At 41.9% G+C, this 13,117-nt stretch overlaps 1 protein-coding gene across 3 annotated transcripts in view; it reads left to right on the top strand.

Annotated features, from left to right (window-relative positions):
* The window catches only part of LOC111237274 (pleckstrin homology-like domain family B member 2), a 42,574-nt gene that overhangs the window by 15,932 nt on the left and 13,525 nt on the right, over window positions 1-13,117 (top strand). For 2 of the 3 annotated variants that reach the window (XM_022766307.1, XM_022766306.1), the window contains exons 1-6: window positions 1,011-1,108; window positions 3,137-3,321; window positions 3,718-4,935; window positions 8,442-8,819; window positions 9,874-10,035; window positions 10,298-10,435. In XM_022766307.1, coding sequence (XP_022622028.1) covers window positions 1,054-1,108; window positions 3,137-3,321; window positions 3,718-4,935; window positions 8,442-8,819; window positions 9,874-10,035; window positions 10,298-10,435 — 2,136 coding nt within the window. In that variant the 5' untranslated portion in view covers window positions 1,011-1,053. Of the gene's footprint in view, window positions 1-988; window positions 1,109-3,136; window positions 3,322-3,717; window positions 4,936-8,441; window positions 8,820-9,873; window positions 10,036-10,297; window positions 10,436-12,691; window positions 12,821-13,117 lie in introns of those variants that run through there. The other variant, XM_022766308.1, reaches the window with a different exon arrangement.

Raw genomic sequence — 13,117 nt, 5'->3', positions numbered from 1 at the left:
ATCTGCTCTCTAAAGGCAATGTCGAGAAAAGTATGTCTTTCAGCTCAACTATATATAAGTTGTTGATGAAACAGTAGAGCAAGAGGGAAAAGGGCAAAGTTAAGATGAAAATGAGAGAAGGGAAACAAAAGAAAAATGGTCTCGACATTTTTCCATTCAGTCTTTTTCCATTCACCCTTTCGCTATCCCCCTCTTGCTTCAGTGGTTGTGTCTAACTTCAGGTCCAAGGAATCTGATGTAACTGTAATGGAGCTATTAAGGAGGTGCTTTTTTAGCCTTTTGCACACATGCTAATCATTGTGGGGGTTTACTGTAATGCTTATCCGAATGGATGAAGGTTGAAAGAACAAAGAGAGCAGAAATACTGCATGTGAGTGTGAGAAAACCGACAAATAAGTGAGGGGCTCTTTGTTTTCCAGTCAGTCTTGTGATTTTTCTGTTGTCTGTTTTTGTTCAATCCTCAAAATGTGCATCAGTATAGTCGTTTCATTTCTTTCTTGCTATCTCCTCTTTTTTTTTTTTCCTTACACACACACACTTTGTTTGAAGTGTGTGTGTGTGTGTGTGTGTGTGTGTCAGCTCAGCCTCTGTCTCTCTTCCTTCCCTTCTGAGGTATTTGGACAGCTGTGGCTGGCCATGTGTATTACAGAGGTTGTGACCCTGACATCTTGTTTAATACCTGGCCCTCTCAGCTTAATTGATGGCCAGAATAAATACTATGGTCTGGAACGGCTGGTTGAGTGCAAGTGTGTGTCTGGCTGTGAATAAATATTCCAGGCTTGTACCTATTTAAAGTTGTATTCATGACTATCTCTTCATACATCGTGTATGATGTGTATACCTGATATACATGTCACCAAGGTGTAGTTTATTTTGTGCTCTTCAAGATTGTTGTTCTGTCTGTGTTATACTAACTCCCACACTTGCAGTTAAATTGACATTTTTAGTTGTATCTTACCTTCTGTGTCTGTGTGTTTTTTCTCTCCAGGTTATTCTTTGTGTCTGGGTAAATCCTACTTTTTCCGGTTCAACCATCCTGAGGAGGCAAGCAGAATGAAAAGCATGCTTCCACAAAAGAGCCCTGTGTCAGCTTTAGCCTACAACACAGGTATACACACATACAGGGGGTCTGGTAAACCCCTCCCCTGACCCCTGAACTGCGCTACAACTGTAATACCTGTTCTTTTTTCTTTGCTCCTCCTCTCTTCCTTTGTTCTGCCACATCTTTTTTTCCACCTCCACTGTTTCAATCATTGCTTAGCTGCTTTTCACCTCTTCTCCACTTGTAGTCCTCCATCACCTTATTTTCCTGATGTGATGTCTGACAACGCAAACAGGTGTGAGAAACTTGGATGTTAGTCGTGTGTGTGTGTGTGTGTGTGTAAGAAAGAGAAACAGTTATTTCTTTCGGCTTTCATATGTCTTTCCTAAATACATGCTCTCGCTGTCAAACACATGCTAAAACTTAAATTCAAAGCATAATGGAATGTTTTTTTCATCTGGTGCCCCTTCATTGCCATGGTGATTCAGCTGGACTCCTGTTGTCTCCTTAGTGATTTATCTGGCTGTGAGTAAGGTGGGTGTGTTGTGTGTGCATATGTGTGTACCATAAGTGGAATCCTTGCTCTTTAAACTCCTAGACACAAGGAATGCACCTCTCTCTCCCCCCAGCCTCTCTGATGTTTTCATAGTAACTACTTGCATCTCTTTTACGCATATATTCTCTCTCACACACACACACACACACACACACACACACACACACACACACACTTCTGCAATATAACAGACATCCAAAATCTTTACTGCTACCCTTCTGATTGCCAAGACTCTCACTCTGACATGTGAACTTAAAGTGAGGACTCTCACAGTGGCCGTGCATAGAAGAAAATAGTCACGATAGAGGAGAGTTGATGCACACCAGGCCTCCAGTATAAATCTGCCCATGTATGGACACAAACACCCTGCGTGTGCGTGTGTATGTGTGTGCGTGTGTGTGTGTGTGTGCGGTTCTAGATCTTATGTTTTTCATTTTCTGCCCCATTTCTTTTTGCCAGGCTTATATTCAGCTATGACGTGCCCCTTTAGGTACTCTTTAGTTTAGTTTAGTTTCTTTTACAATATAACTCAACTAAGCAGGAGGAGTTGAGCAGTTGTGCTTAAAGTCTTTAACATATATGTACACTCTTGGCATATGTACACATGTGCCATACACATTTGTGTGTTGCTCTCAGGTGGAGCCAAAGCTTTTGTGTGTGGATGTGTGTGCCAGTTAAACTCTGGGTGGTCTAAGCTTGAACATTGTAATAGTTCCTTTTCCACATTATGCCACAGATGATTAAAAAAACTGAGCAGGTTTCTCACATATTGCCTCCCCCTACCCAAGTGTTTTTATCTAGATTTCTGATGACAGGATAATATATAGGCCTTTTGGAAGCAAACCAGAGCCATCAATCAGATTAACATCTGTTAATCTTAGTGATATTTTAACATGTAAAAGGATAGTCTTTGGTTGATATTTCCTAGTTAAATTTAGCAAGGGGGAAGTAAAAACTGACTCAGTTGAGGTTTGGAAAAAGACCCCCTCACTGCTGAAACTCCTTTAAATAAAAGGCTCTGGGAAGGGCAGGGGGCCTCTTGAGGGTATTCCAGAAGATTTTGTGGTCTTTTTCATTTCCCAAATCCTATACTAACGAACTGAACTTAAGTTAGAGTTGAGCTGTTTGTCTTGGATCAGATGGATGGTTTTGTGCAAGTGTGTATTTGCATAGAGCGTTTGTGTTGACTCCTATTCTGGGGGATTTTCTGCCAGTTAAGGATTGTTTGGGTTGGGTTTGTTCTGCCAAGGGCCACATGTATGAATAGCTGCAGCTTCAGGTACAAACTTTCTCTCCTCTTTCTGCTACCATTTATGGATCTTTGCCCCTCCCCCTATTCCTTCTTCTCACATCTTCAGTTTATTTTAATGATTTTTTTTTTCCTCAGACTGACTGAAAATAATTTAAAATCAATCCATCTCTTTATTCATTGGTGTGGCTTATTCCAGTCATACAGCTTTTTTGTGTTGTATCTACCCTATCATTTTCCCATTTTATCCATTTCTTTTCTCTTCCATTTTATCTCCCTTCCCCTCCAGACTACCTGAAGTTTAGCAGTGACTATAGCTATGCAGTTGCGGGTGGCACCAGCAGTGCGAGGGGCATGCGATCAGCCTCTGAACTTCGGGACTTGATGGACACGCTGCAGCGCAAGAAGATTGCCCTGGAGAACAGCCTGAGAGCCAACGGGAATGCTAACCCCTCTTACTTCAGCGTGACACAGGTCAGCCATCATGTAGTTCCACTATAGGGTTTATTATCCTGCTTTCTATAGCACACTCAAACAAGGCTTGTGAAGTCTGTGCAGGTAGCCTTGATGTCTCCCCTAGAGCTAAACAGGACTAACTTGGAATTACTTCCTACCTGTAAGACCAAACATGGCTAACCTTGTTTACCCACTATCCTCTGTGACATTGTTCAACATTGTTCAACTTGCAACACGAGATTTAGTTATAAACATAAATCTAGTCAAGCTACACTTTTATCTTTTGTGTATTTTTGTCTGTTCATCTACTTCTGTCATATTAAAACCATTTTATGTGCATTAGATATTTATGATGAGACAGATTTTTTAAGTATTTCTAATTGTGATATATTTTTCTCTATTTCTGTCTCTCAGTCTCCCCCCACCACACCTGTAATGAGTCCTACCACATCCTCATCAGCCTATCAGGAACAGGCAAGGCGATTCTATGGCTCTGATCGTCCACCCATGTCTTTGAAATCCGCCCCCCCTCTTTCCCCTGGACGTCGATCTGACCCCCTGACCCACACCTCAGTTGTCTGCAACCAGGACAACTTGGCCATTGGTGATAGCCGGCGGTTGCACAACCAGGGCTCCTTTCCTTTACTGTCCACATGGAATTGTGGAGGCTCTTCAAATTCTGTTGCTTGTAGCGATAGCTCCCTCCTCTCTCTTCCTCCCTCCTCCTCATCCCGCACTCCATCTACAGGAGGTGCAGTTAGCATGCCATCAAGCCCCCGTCTTGGTCGTCGTAGCTGTGGGAACCAAGAGCCATCACCTAGCAGTCGAACCAGGAAATACTCAGCAGGCTCGCTGAGTGGGATGATGGCAGGAGGGCACAGCCGTTCGCTGCCACGCCTCTGCCACTCCCCATCTCCTCATGACAACAACAACAGAGTGATGACCTTGTCAACACTGCCCCCACGGCGATCCGATATTGCTGGGGGTTACAAATTTAGTAGCCAGAACAGCCACAATACCAGCCCTGACCTCAACCACAACTCTAGTATCTCTACCCATCCGACCTCCAACAGGAATCAAATCCAGACCAAAACTCAGGGAGAAGGTGTTGTGTCTATCTCCCTCTCTTCTACTAAAAACTTGCCTTCTACCACTCCGTCCATCTCCTCTACAACAACCCCACCTGATGTGACCATCCCATCCAGAGCAGGGGGCTCCTCTTCCCCTCGTGTGGCCAAAAAACTCAGCCTTACTTCCTCTAGCTCAGTGGGTTCCATTAGCTCCATGGGTTCCAGCCCTCCAGACCCTGAACAGTTGGCCAGCCATGGTGTTTCCCAAAGAATGGAGCTGTCTTTGGGGGACAAGGAGAGGCGAGGGCTAGATCTAGAACTCACTGGTTCCCTGGGCCTTAGTCTTGGAGAGAGGAGGTCATCCTTTGGGAGGGCAGGGCTGGAACCTGGGATGGGGTTGGGAGAGAGGAGGTCATCGTTTGGAAAGGCAGGTGTGACTCCACCAGGGGGGTTCAGGGAAAGAAGGGGAAGTATCAGCTCACTGAGTGGGAAGGAGGAACTGACTGACTACCACCAGCGCCAAAAAGAGGAGAGACTACGTGAGCAGGAAGTGGAGAGACTGGTGAGTTAGAGTGTGTGTTTGTTTGTCTCCATTTGTACAGAGAACACCATATTTTCCTCATGTCATCCAGCATGTGTCAGTGTATAGATATGTAGATATAAACTGTAACACAGACTGCATCCTGTGGGGCAAAGTGTAAATTAGTTATGCTTAAAGATGGACAGACTGTTAAGATCTGTTGCTGTTAAGATTACTGAAAGAAGATACGTTTTGATTTGCAGTGGAAGATTGTGTGATTGCATGCATATGCACGCAAGGAATGGAATGAGTTTAGGAATGCCTCCCTTCATCAATAACCTCCTCCTTGTCCTCTCAAACATACTCTCCCAGGGAGCTTAAGACACACACATGCAGACACACACACACACACACACACACACACACACACACACACACACACACACACACACACACACACACACACACACACACAAAGTGAGGTTTACCACTCACACAGATGGCAGTTAACCGATACTAACAGAACTATTCTTAACCCTGTGCTTGGATTGTGTCTGTGTGTTTGTGTATATGTAGTGTGTGTTTATGTCAGTTATCTGGAGAACCGCCCGGTGTGGTTCAGTCCACTGTGGAGCCACAGAACACATCAGTCAGATGTCGGTTAGAGAAACTGAAGAAGATTAGAGAGCAGAGTTACTGTGCAGCAGGTGGATAAACAAACAGATGCTCAACATATAATGACAACTGGACTCAAAATCCTGCTCTCCTTTCTCCCTTTATTTGTCCCTCTCTTTCACGCAGACATATTCTGCTAAGTAGACTGGTGCCTCTTTAACTTTGAGAAATAGATTTTTGGATGTTGTACAAACCAAACTGTGCACAAGCGGCTTCACAGTGGCTTTTGGCTAGCTTCCAGATATCATGGATTGCAGTTATGATAGCAAGGTGGAATTTATGTGGACCTGCCTCTCCTGCACTGATTAGAGAGCCATTTGCACTTTGCCCAATATCAAGATGAACCATTTATTTAGACCCCACAATGCTGGATTTTATTCACTTTGATTTACCAACTATTAACGATTTAACCAATTATTTTTAGTTTTGGCCCTGATGTAACAGATTGCAACCTGGTAGGGACATTAAATTTTGCATGTAAATTCAAACAGTGGTTTGAGTTTCTATAATTGCCAAAATGATTATCACTTTTGAATATGTTTTGAATAATAGTTTCTAAATAACCAATAATAAAAGGATTAATTGTTTAAGCAGTTCTGATCAGACATGGCTAGGTGTTATAAGCAAGCCAAGAGGAGCTTCTTCGAGTCCAGTCCTCAAGCTCAGGAGAGCATCTCTCATTGTCTTAATTTTGTCTGCCATCTAGTGGTAGTTCAGGAAACCTGCAGAGAAACACAATAACAGCAGCAGGGTGGAGTACCAATTGTGCCATTTATAACAGTTTAGATGTATTTGGTGAGATTGGATTAAGTGTCAGTTATGGCATTGCCTCAGTTCATATCTGTAAATTTGCATTTAGGCAACTTGTAACCAGCCATCAACAGCAGCTTGTCTTGGTTCCGTAAATAGTTTGTAAAAAGAGAGTAGAACTATGGTTGCTACTAAGAAGGGGGCACCGACAAGTAATCATGAGGAATAAGGGAATACAGGTTGGGAGAAAGAGAGATTAAGAGGTAGAATGAGATATTAGAATAAACGTGACTCTTCTTTCATCTGAAAAGCGGAGCGGGATAGAAAAAGCTAAATATATGAATTCCTCTTTCAGTCAACTATGTGTTAGACCAAAGCAGCACCAGCTCATACTGTATTTCTCAACTTGTTTTTTTTTTTTTTTCCCTCACACTCTGTCCTTCCCTCCATTTTCTTTTTCATACTAATTTTACACCCTTTTTTATACCACCATGTCACTGTCCTTGTTCTCTGTCTCCCTCTCCATCTGTCTCCTTAGATGACAGCTGATTACTGTAAGGGCTCCACAGAGGCTTGTGGCTATTAGAATAGATCAAGGTGACAAACTGACACTGTCTTGTTTCTCAGCTTCTGGTTCACATTACACACGTTAAATGGGCTATGTATGTTTGTTTGTGTGCATGCACAGTTGCACACATACAGTGGGGTCCAAAAGCCTGAGACCACTTTCCCATTGAAGTGAATGGAAGTGGTCCCACTTTAAAGTGATCCAAAAATCAAACTTTTGGACCTCACTGTGTACATCAGTGGTAAGTACATTACTGAATGATTTATATTGTGATTATTTATATTATTTATATTGATTTGAATAAATTACATTTTCATATTTAATTTCTAAGATAACAGGTTAAATAATAAGCAATATAATATGTGTATAGAGCCATAATGCTTTTCTGAAATAGGATAGCTGTTTCCAAACTGGCAGAAGACCGTCTCAAGAATTTCACACTCCAAACTTCACCTGGTTCAGATTACTTCCTACTGTACAATTCCCTGGAAAGTGTCTTGTTTCTTTAGTGGCAGTACACACATACACATTCCTATGTTTGGAGTCATTGCTTGTTCTTGTGTATACTTCTGATCATGGTTGACATCTGTCCACCCTCCCATTAGCTTGCATGTTCTCTCTGTCACCCGCATATACTCACCCCTGCCCCATGTTCTTTTTTTTTCTAGCCTCCTTCTTTTCCTCTCTAATTTTACTTGCACAGGCTGCCTGTGCGGCATACATACTTCTCCCTCCAGAGAAGTTACTGCTGAACCTATAAGGGGGTATTTTGACTCTTAACAGCCTCCATAGCTCCCCATATAACTGTTCGGGCAGGCAGATCTGTGGAAGGGGGAACTCTTGCTCTAGGAATTCCCAGAGAGAGAGAGAAAATATTCTTTCTAGGATATGCAAATTATATATTAAACTAGATGACATACAAGAAATGATAATACTGAGTATATTTTGGACCAAACAAGGACATTATAACAAGAGGGACTGATTTCTGCAATGCTTCCTCAGGTAACCTGAGCTTTGGAAACTTAATTTTACGATGGAAATAAATAATACTTTAGCTGAGCTGTTGTGACACTCTCTATTATGGAATATAACAGAGTGTTCAGTTTGTACATTCTCTTTAACGATTTTAAAAATGTATATGCATGTACATGAAGAAAGTCAGTATGAAAATGTGCAAAATGCATTATTTACTAACATCTAAGACTAATAGAAATGTAAATTAAGTTTATATTAGCTCTGAAATGATTGCCTTGTTTGATGTCTGTTTGATATATCTCACCTTGTAATACTGTGAATATTCAGGGCACACAGTCAGCACCACTACAGGGGTTTATAAAATTATTTATTTTGGTTGCCCCAACAGCAACACTGCATGCTGTGTCTTAGAGGCACTGGACAGGTAACAAAAATCAATTCAGGGCTTTTCACTTATAACTACACCTTTTTAAATAACCCAAGCTAGACAACATCATAATGTACAAAAATAAGTAGTTGACACTACTACATTTGCACATACTGTAACACGTGCTTGTGTTTATATATGTGTCTATCACAGGAGCGACAGCGGCTAGAGACCATACTGTCTCTATGTTCAGAGCTGGGCCAGGCCGAGAGGGATGGAGACACCACAGCTACAAGTCCCACTTCAGCTGTGGCGGATCTCCAAAAGATCAACCAAGAGCTTGAGAAACTCCAACTGAACGACGACGATGAAGACACACCGTCTGTCTTTTCAGATTTTTCAGCTGTTATTGAAACAACAGGGAATGGACACATGACCTCCCCTGGATCAGAGAATGGTTACTATGACGATGATCTACAGTTACGACAGAGGTGCAGAAGTAGTCACCGAGACAATAGAGCAGAATCGCCCACCATCAGTCTGCGAAGCTTTGCCCCCTCACCTTCTCCACGTACACAGAGGAACAATGAGGTATAAGAAATAGGACGTCTATTTGGATGCTAATTAGAATGCAGATGTCTGCTTTGTGTGAATACAAAAATGCCACGTATGTGCACATGGAGTGCCCCTGCTATCACATCTTTTAGCTGATGTCAAGCATTAAATAAGGGAATGATACCTGAATTCACTCAGCCACAGATGGGTTTGTCATTGTCAGAACAGCCAGCTCATCATCTCCCATCAACAATAACCTTTTCACACCATTGTAATCTAACCTTATGACTCTCCTCCTGAATGGGGCTGAACATGGGTTAGGTGCTGTTCAGCAGTGATGAACAGGCATTCCTTTCATGGATGGGGTGTCACTAGTGATTAGAAGGGGACTATCCTACTCGGTAAAACAAACTGCAAGAGAAAAAAAGTGCAAGCAAGAGAGATTTTTTTGGTATTTATAGCTTTTCTGTCATTCTGTGGTTGTAAACACTGATTTCAAGAGATTGTTCTCTAATCAAATTAATGATAAATGTGGATTCAACATCATATGCAACCCCTGTATGAAAGGAGTACAAGACTGCAAGAGGAGCTCCTTTGACTTTGGTCAGCTTCTTAAAAGATTAATCAGGATTAATTGTGGGAAGTGTTTAACCACCCTGTTCTTTCTAGAACATGTGAGTGACAAGGATCACTCCTATTAATACTTTGAACGATCAACATACACATCTTTCACATTCACAGATGTGAGATATTTACAGCCCATATATTAGATTAGAGCAGGCTAAGTGTTACCATTTAGAATTGACATTTGTGTGTGTGTGTGTGTGTGTGTGTGTGTGTGTGTGTGTGTGTGTGTGTGTGTGTGTGTTGGTGTCCACCCTTATTTGTTTGCTGTAAGATTGTCATTGTCCAGTGGAAGTTCTGCTTCACCACAAGAAAACTTTTTCTTTTTCTGTGGTGTCAGTGATTAATATTACAACTAATTACCTTAAAGTTCCAGTATTGGTTCTGATAAAGTTGGCTCTGATTGGCTCTTATATTAACAATTGCTCACATTAACAATCTATGACTCTTTTGATGATGTTGCCAGGCTATAGATGATGCAGCGCGTCACCGCAGACGGGACACAAGACCTTCAGAGGAGGAGGTGAGGCAGGTGGAGGAGGAGAGGATCCAGGTGCTGAACAACATGGAGGAGCTGGAAAGAAAGATCAAAGAGCTTGATAACCAAATGGAGGAATCTGCCCGAGAGGTAGAGAGAGAGAACAGAAAGATAGATAATAATAACCATCATAATAATTAATTTAGTTTTATGTTAAGTCTAGAAGCCCTGCTTTTAAAGATGAATTAAAATTTCAACTATCAACAGATATTAAATGGTGTTATTATAGGTTTTAATAAAAGTAAGGATAAACCAGGACTTTCAGATCAGCTCTCTTCACAAAGAACTTAACCTAAATGAGACCCAGAGAATCACTACACATGGCTAACTTATCTTTCTTTGTTTATCCAAGGTGGAGGTTGAACAAGCTCTGGTGGAGGCTGAGCAGGAGTCTGAGGTCGCTGCTCTCCATCAGGAAAAGGAGGCTCTGGAATCACTTCACAATAAGATGGCTGACCTAGAGACCAAGTCCCAACAGGAAAAAGAAAAGGTATTAAACAGGCTACGCTTCATTCTAAAACATTGATATTGAGTGGAATACTTCTCAGAGATTCATAATGGCTAACACAGAGACCATTAACACACTGGTGGGTCAAGAATAAAAGTGTACTTAAAATGTAGAGAGCCTTAATCCACAGACTGAAGCATTTGATGAGGCATCTTCTGCAAATTGTTTGAATTTCATTTCTGACTCACTGATAAGTCTTATTAGTATTGGACAGAGGGAAGAAACATGGGTTTTAGCAAGCAGTCTGCTTTTCTCTTGCCAAGGTGTATGTGTGTTTGTGATATTGAAAATATACAGGCTACTCAGACTCTCATACATTTAGGGGTCATGTGACTAACTGATAGGTGTTAATCCTTCTCATGCTGTGTCACGTCCAAATATATATCTGCTAATACTGTACGGGGTACACCGGTCAGCAAGTGGTCCCATCTTACACACACTGCTGTGGGGGAAAGTGCACATGTGTACTGTATGTCCATCTGTATTTACATTGGCTTCCTATTTTAATCCTTTTTGCACACTTTATTTTGTTGTAGATTTAATTGTACATTGATAAAATTGCCATTTGTCTATGCTCAATAACCCATAATGTGTGGCCTGTGGCAAAATGAATCGATTGGACATAATTTATAAAGGTGAACACCGTGTGTATAGCCCTGTTCAGACCTGGCTTCTTGGGTGATCACATCTCAAGAGGACAGGTGTGAACACACCCAAGATGCATTAAGGACGCATTTGAGATCTGATCACTCAGACCACATTCGGAGGTGGTCCGGGCCACATGTGGTCACATACATTTAGTGTGAATGAAAATGTGTCCTGGGCCACATAGGACCGCCTACTCAATTGCAGTGCTCTGCTACAATCTAATTAGTTTTACCACAGTTTCATAATGAACTGAAAATATTGTACTCTTTCAGATGGCTAGAACCTTATTTTAGTGTAGAGCTGTGCGCAGCACAGTGATGTATTGGGGATGTATCCTAATTCAAATTCACACCTAATGTCAGGACAAATACCAATTTAAATCCAACCTATCTAATCCAAAGACCTCTCTGTAGACAAAAGTATGGCTAGGCATAGATCAGGGTATAAAACTAAAACTATCCATCTAGCCAAACCCAATAACTGGGCAAAAATGGCTTTGGCCAGGGAGGAGATCTAGAACCCTTCAGTCACTCTAACAGAGCTTCAGTCCGATGCAAAGATGGGAGAACCTGCCAGAAGGACGACCATCTCAACAGCACCCCATCAATCAGGCTTGTTGAGTGGCAGGAAGGAAACCACTTTCAGTAAAAGACATGTGACAGCTCACTTGGTTTGCCAAACAGCATTTTAAAAGACTCTGAGAGCATATGAAAAAAGATTCTCTGGTATGATGAGAGAAACATATTAAGATAACTCCAAACAATATGTCGGGCAAACACCAGGCAATGCTTATCCCCTGCTTAAACCATCCCTATTGTGAAGCATGGTTGAGGCATGGACTGAAGCCACTGTATGTGTGTGTGTGTGTTTTCGTGCATATACTTTGGTTTGGCACTGTCACGTCCTCCTCTGTTGGAGTCCTACCCCTGACTCTGAAATTTCCATGCACCCCACAGATGGAAGATAGTGTCCATGGTAAAACCCTGTAATGATACTGAGGGAAAGACACAGAATGATTAGATAAGTGTTTTAAAAGATTATTTTTAAGAGTAAGTGAAGTTGAGGCCTTGTACATTTGTACAAATGTACAGTGTGTGTGTGTGTGTGTGTGTGTGTGTGTGTGTGTGTGCGCGTGCGTGCGTGCGTGTGTGCGTGTGCGTGGTATCTATAGAGAGAACCATTAATGTGTTAATTAATCCTCTGCTGAGACATTCCATATATCCCTCTCCTTTCTCACCCATCAGTCCTCACCTTCAATCATTTCCACTCAAACAAACAAAGGAAAAAAGGCAAGACAATATTCATACCACCTTTCTGCCTTCAGTTTTACTCAGTTCCTCCCCATTTTTCCATCCCTTATTACTTTTTCTACAGCTTCCCCTCCCTCCCCTCCCTCTAGAGTGATGTTGCGGACCTGGTCACCGTAGTAATTAACTGTGGCTCCCCAGTCCAACTAACGCTACCATCCTCTCTCTATCCTGGGTGTGTGTGTATGTGTCTTTGCATTTATATGTACACATAAACAAATGTGTACATGGTATATGTGTCCTTGTGTGGGCATGTGTGTGCGTTTATGTGTGTGTATGTCAGGCGTGCGAGTTGCTGCAGGCAGAAAGGGGCAGAGTAGAGAGGTTGGCTCAGATTGTGTGTGAGCAGCGCTCCCAGCTGGACAGCTGCCCTGAGGCCACCAAGGAGCCCCTGCAGGAGCAGCTAGCCAGGGTCAGTACACACTCACAACTCACACACACATGAAAAGGGAGATATTTAGTTAAGTGCATAAACCATAGATCCATGCAAACAAAACACAACACTTTAGCAAGTATGACTGGGAAATGCAGCAGCTGTGCATACATACACTGATAGCAGTAAACCATAATTTTTGTGTTAATTATGTGTGTGTGTGTGTGTGTGTGTGTGTGTGTGTGTGTGTGTGTGTATGTGTATATGTGTGTGTGTATATATATATATATATATATATATGTATATGTATGTATATGTATATATATATATATATAT

Source organism: Seriola dumerili, unplaced genomic scaffold, assembly GCF_002260705.1.
Source record: "Seriola dumerili isolate Sdu_G_001 unplaced genomic scaffold, Sdu_1.0 BDQW01000822.1, whole genome shotgun sequence".
NCBI lineage: Eukaryota > Metazoa > Chordata > Actinopteri > Carangiformes > Carangidae > Seriola > Seriola dumerili.
The sequence above is the reverse complement of the archived record's forward strand: the minus strand, read 5'-3'. Positions and strand labels throughout refer to the sequence as shown.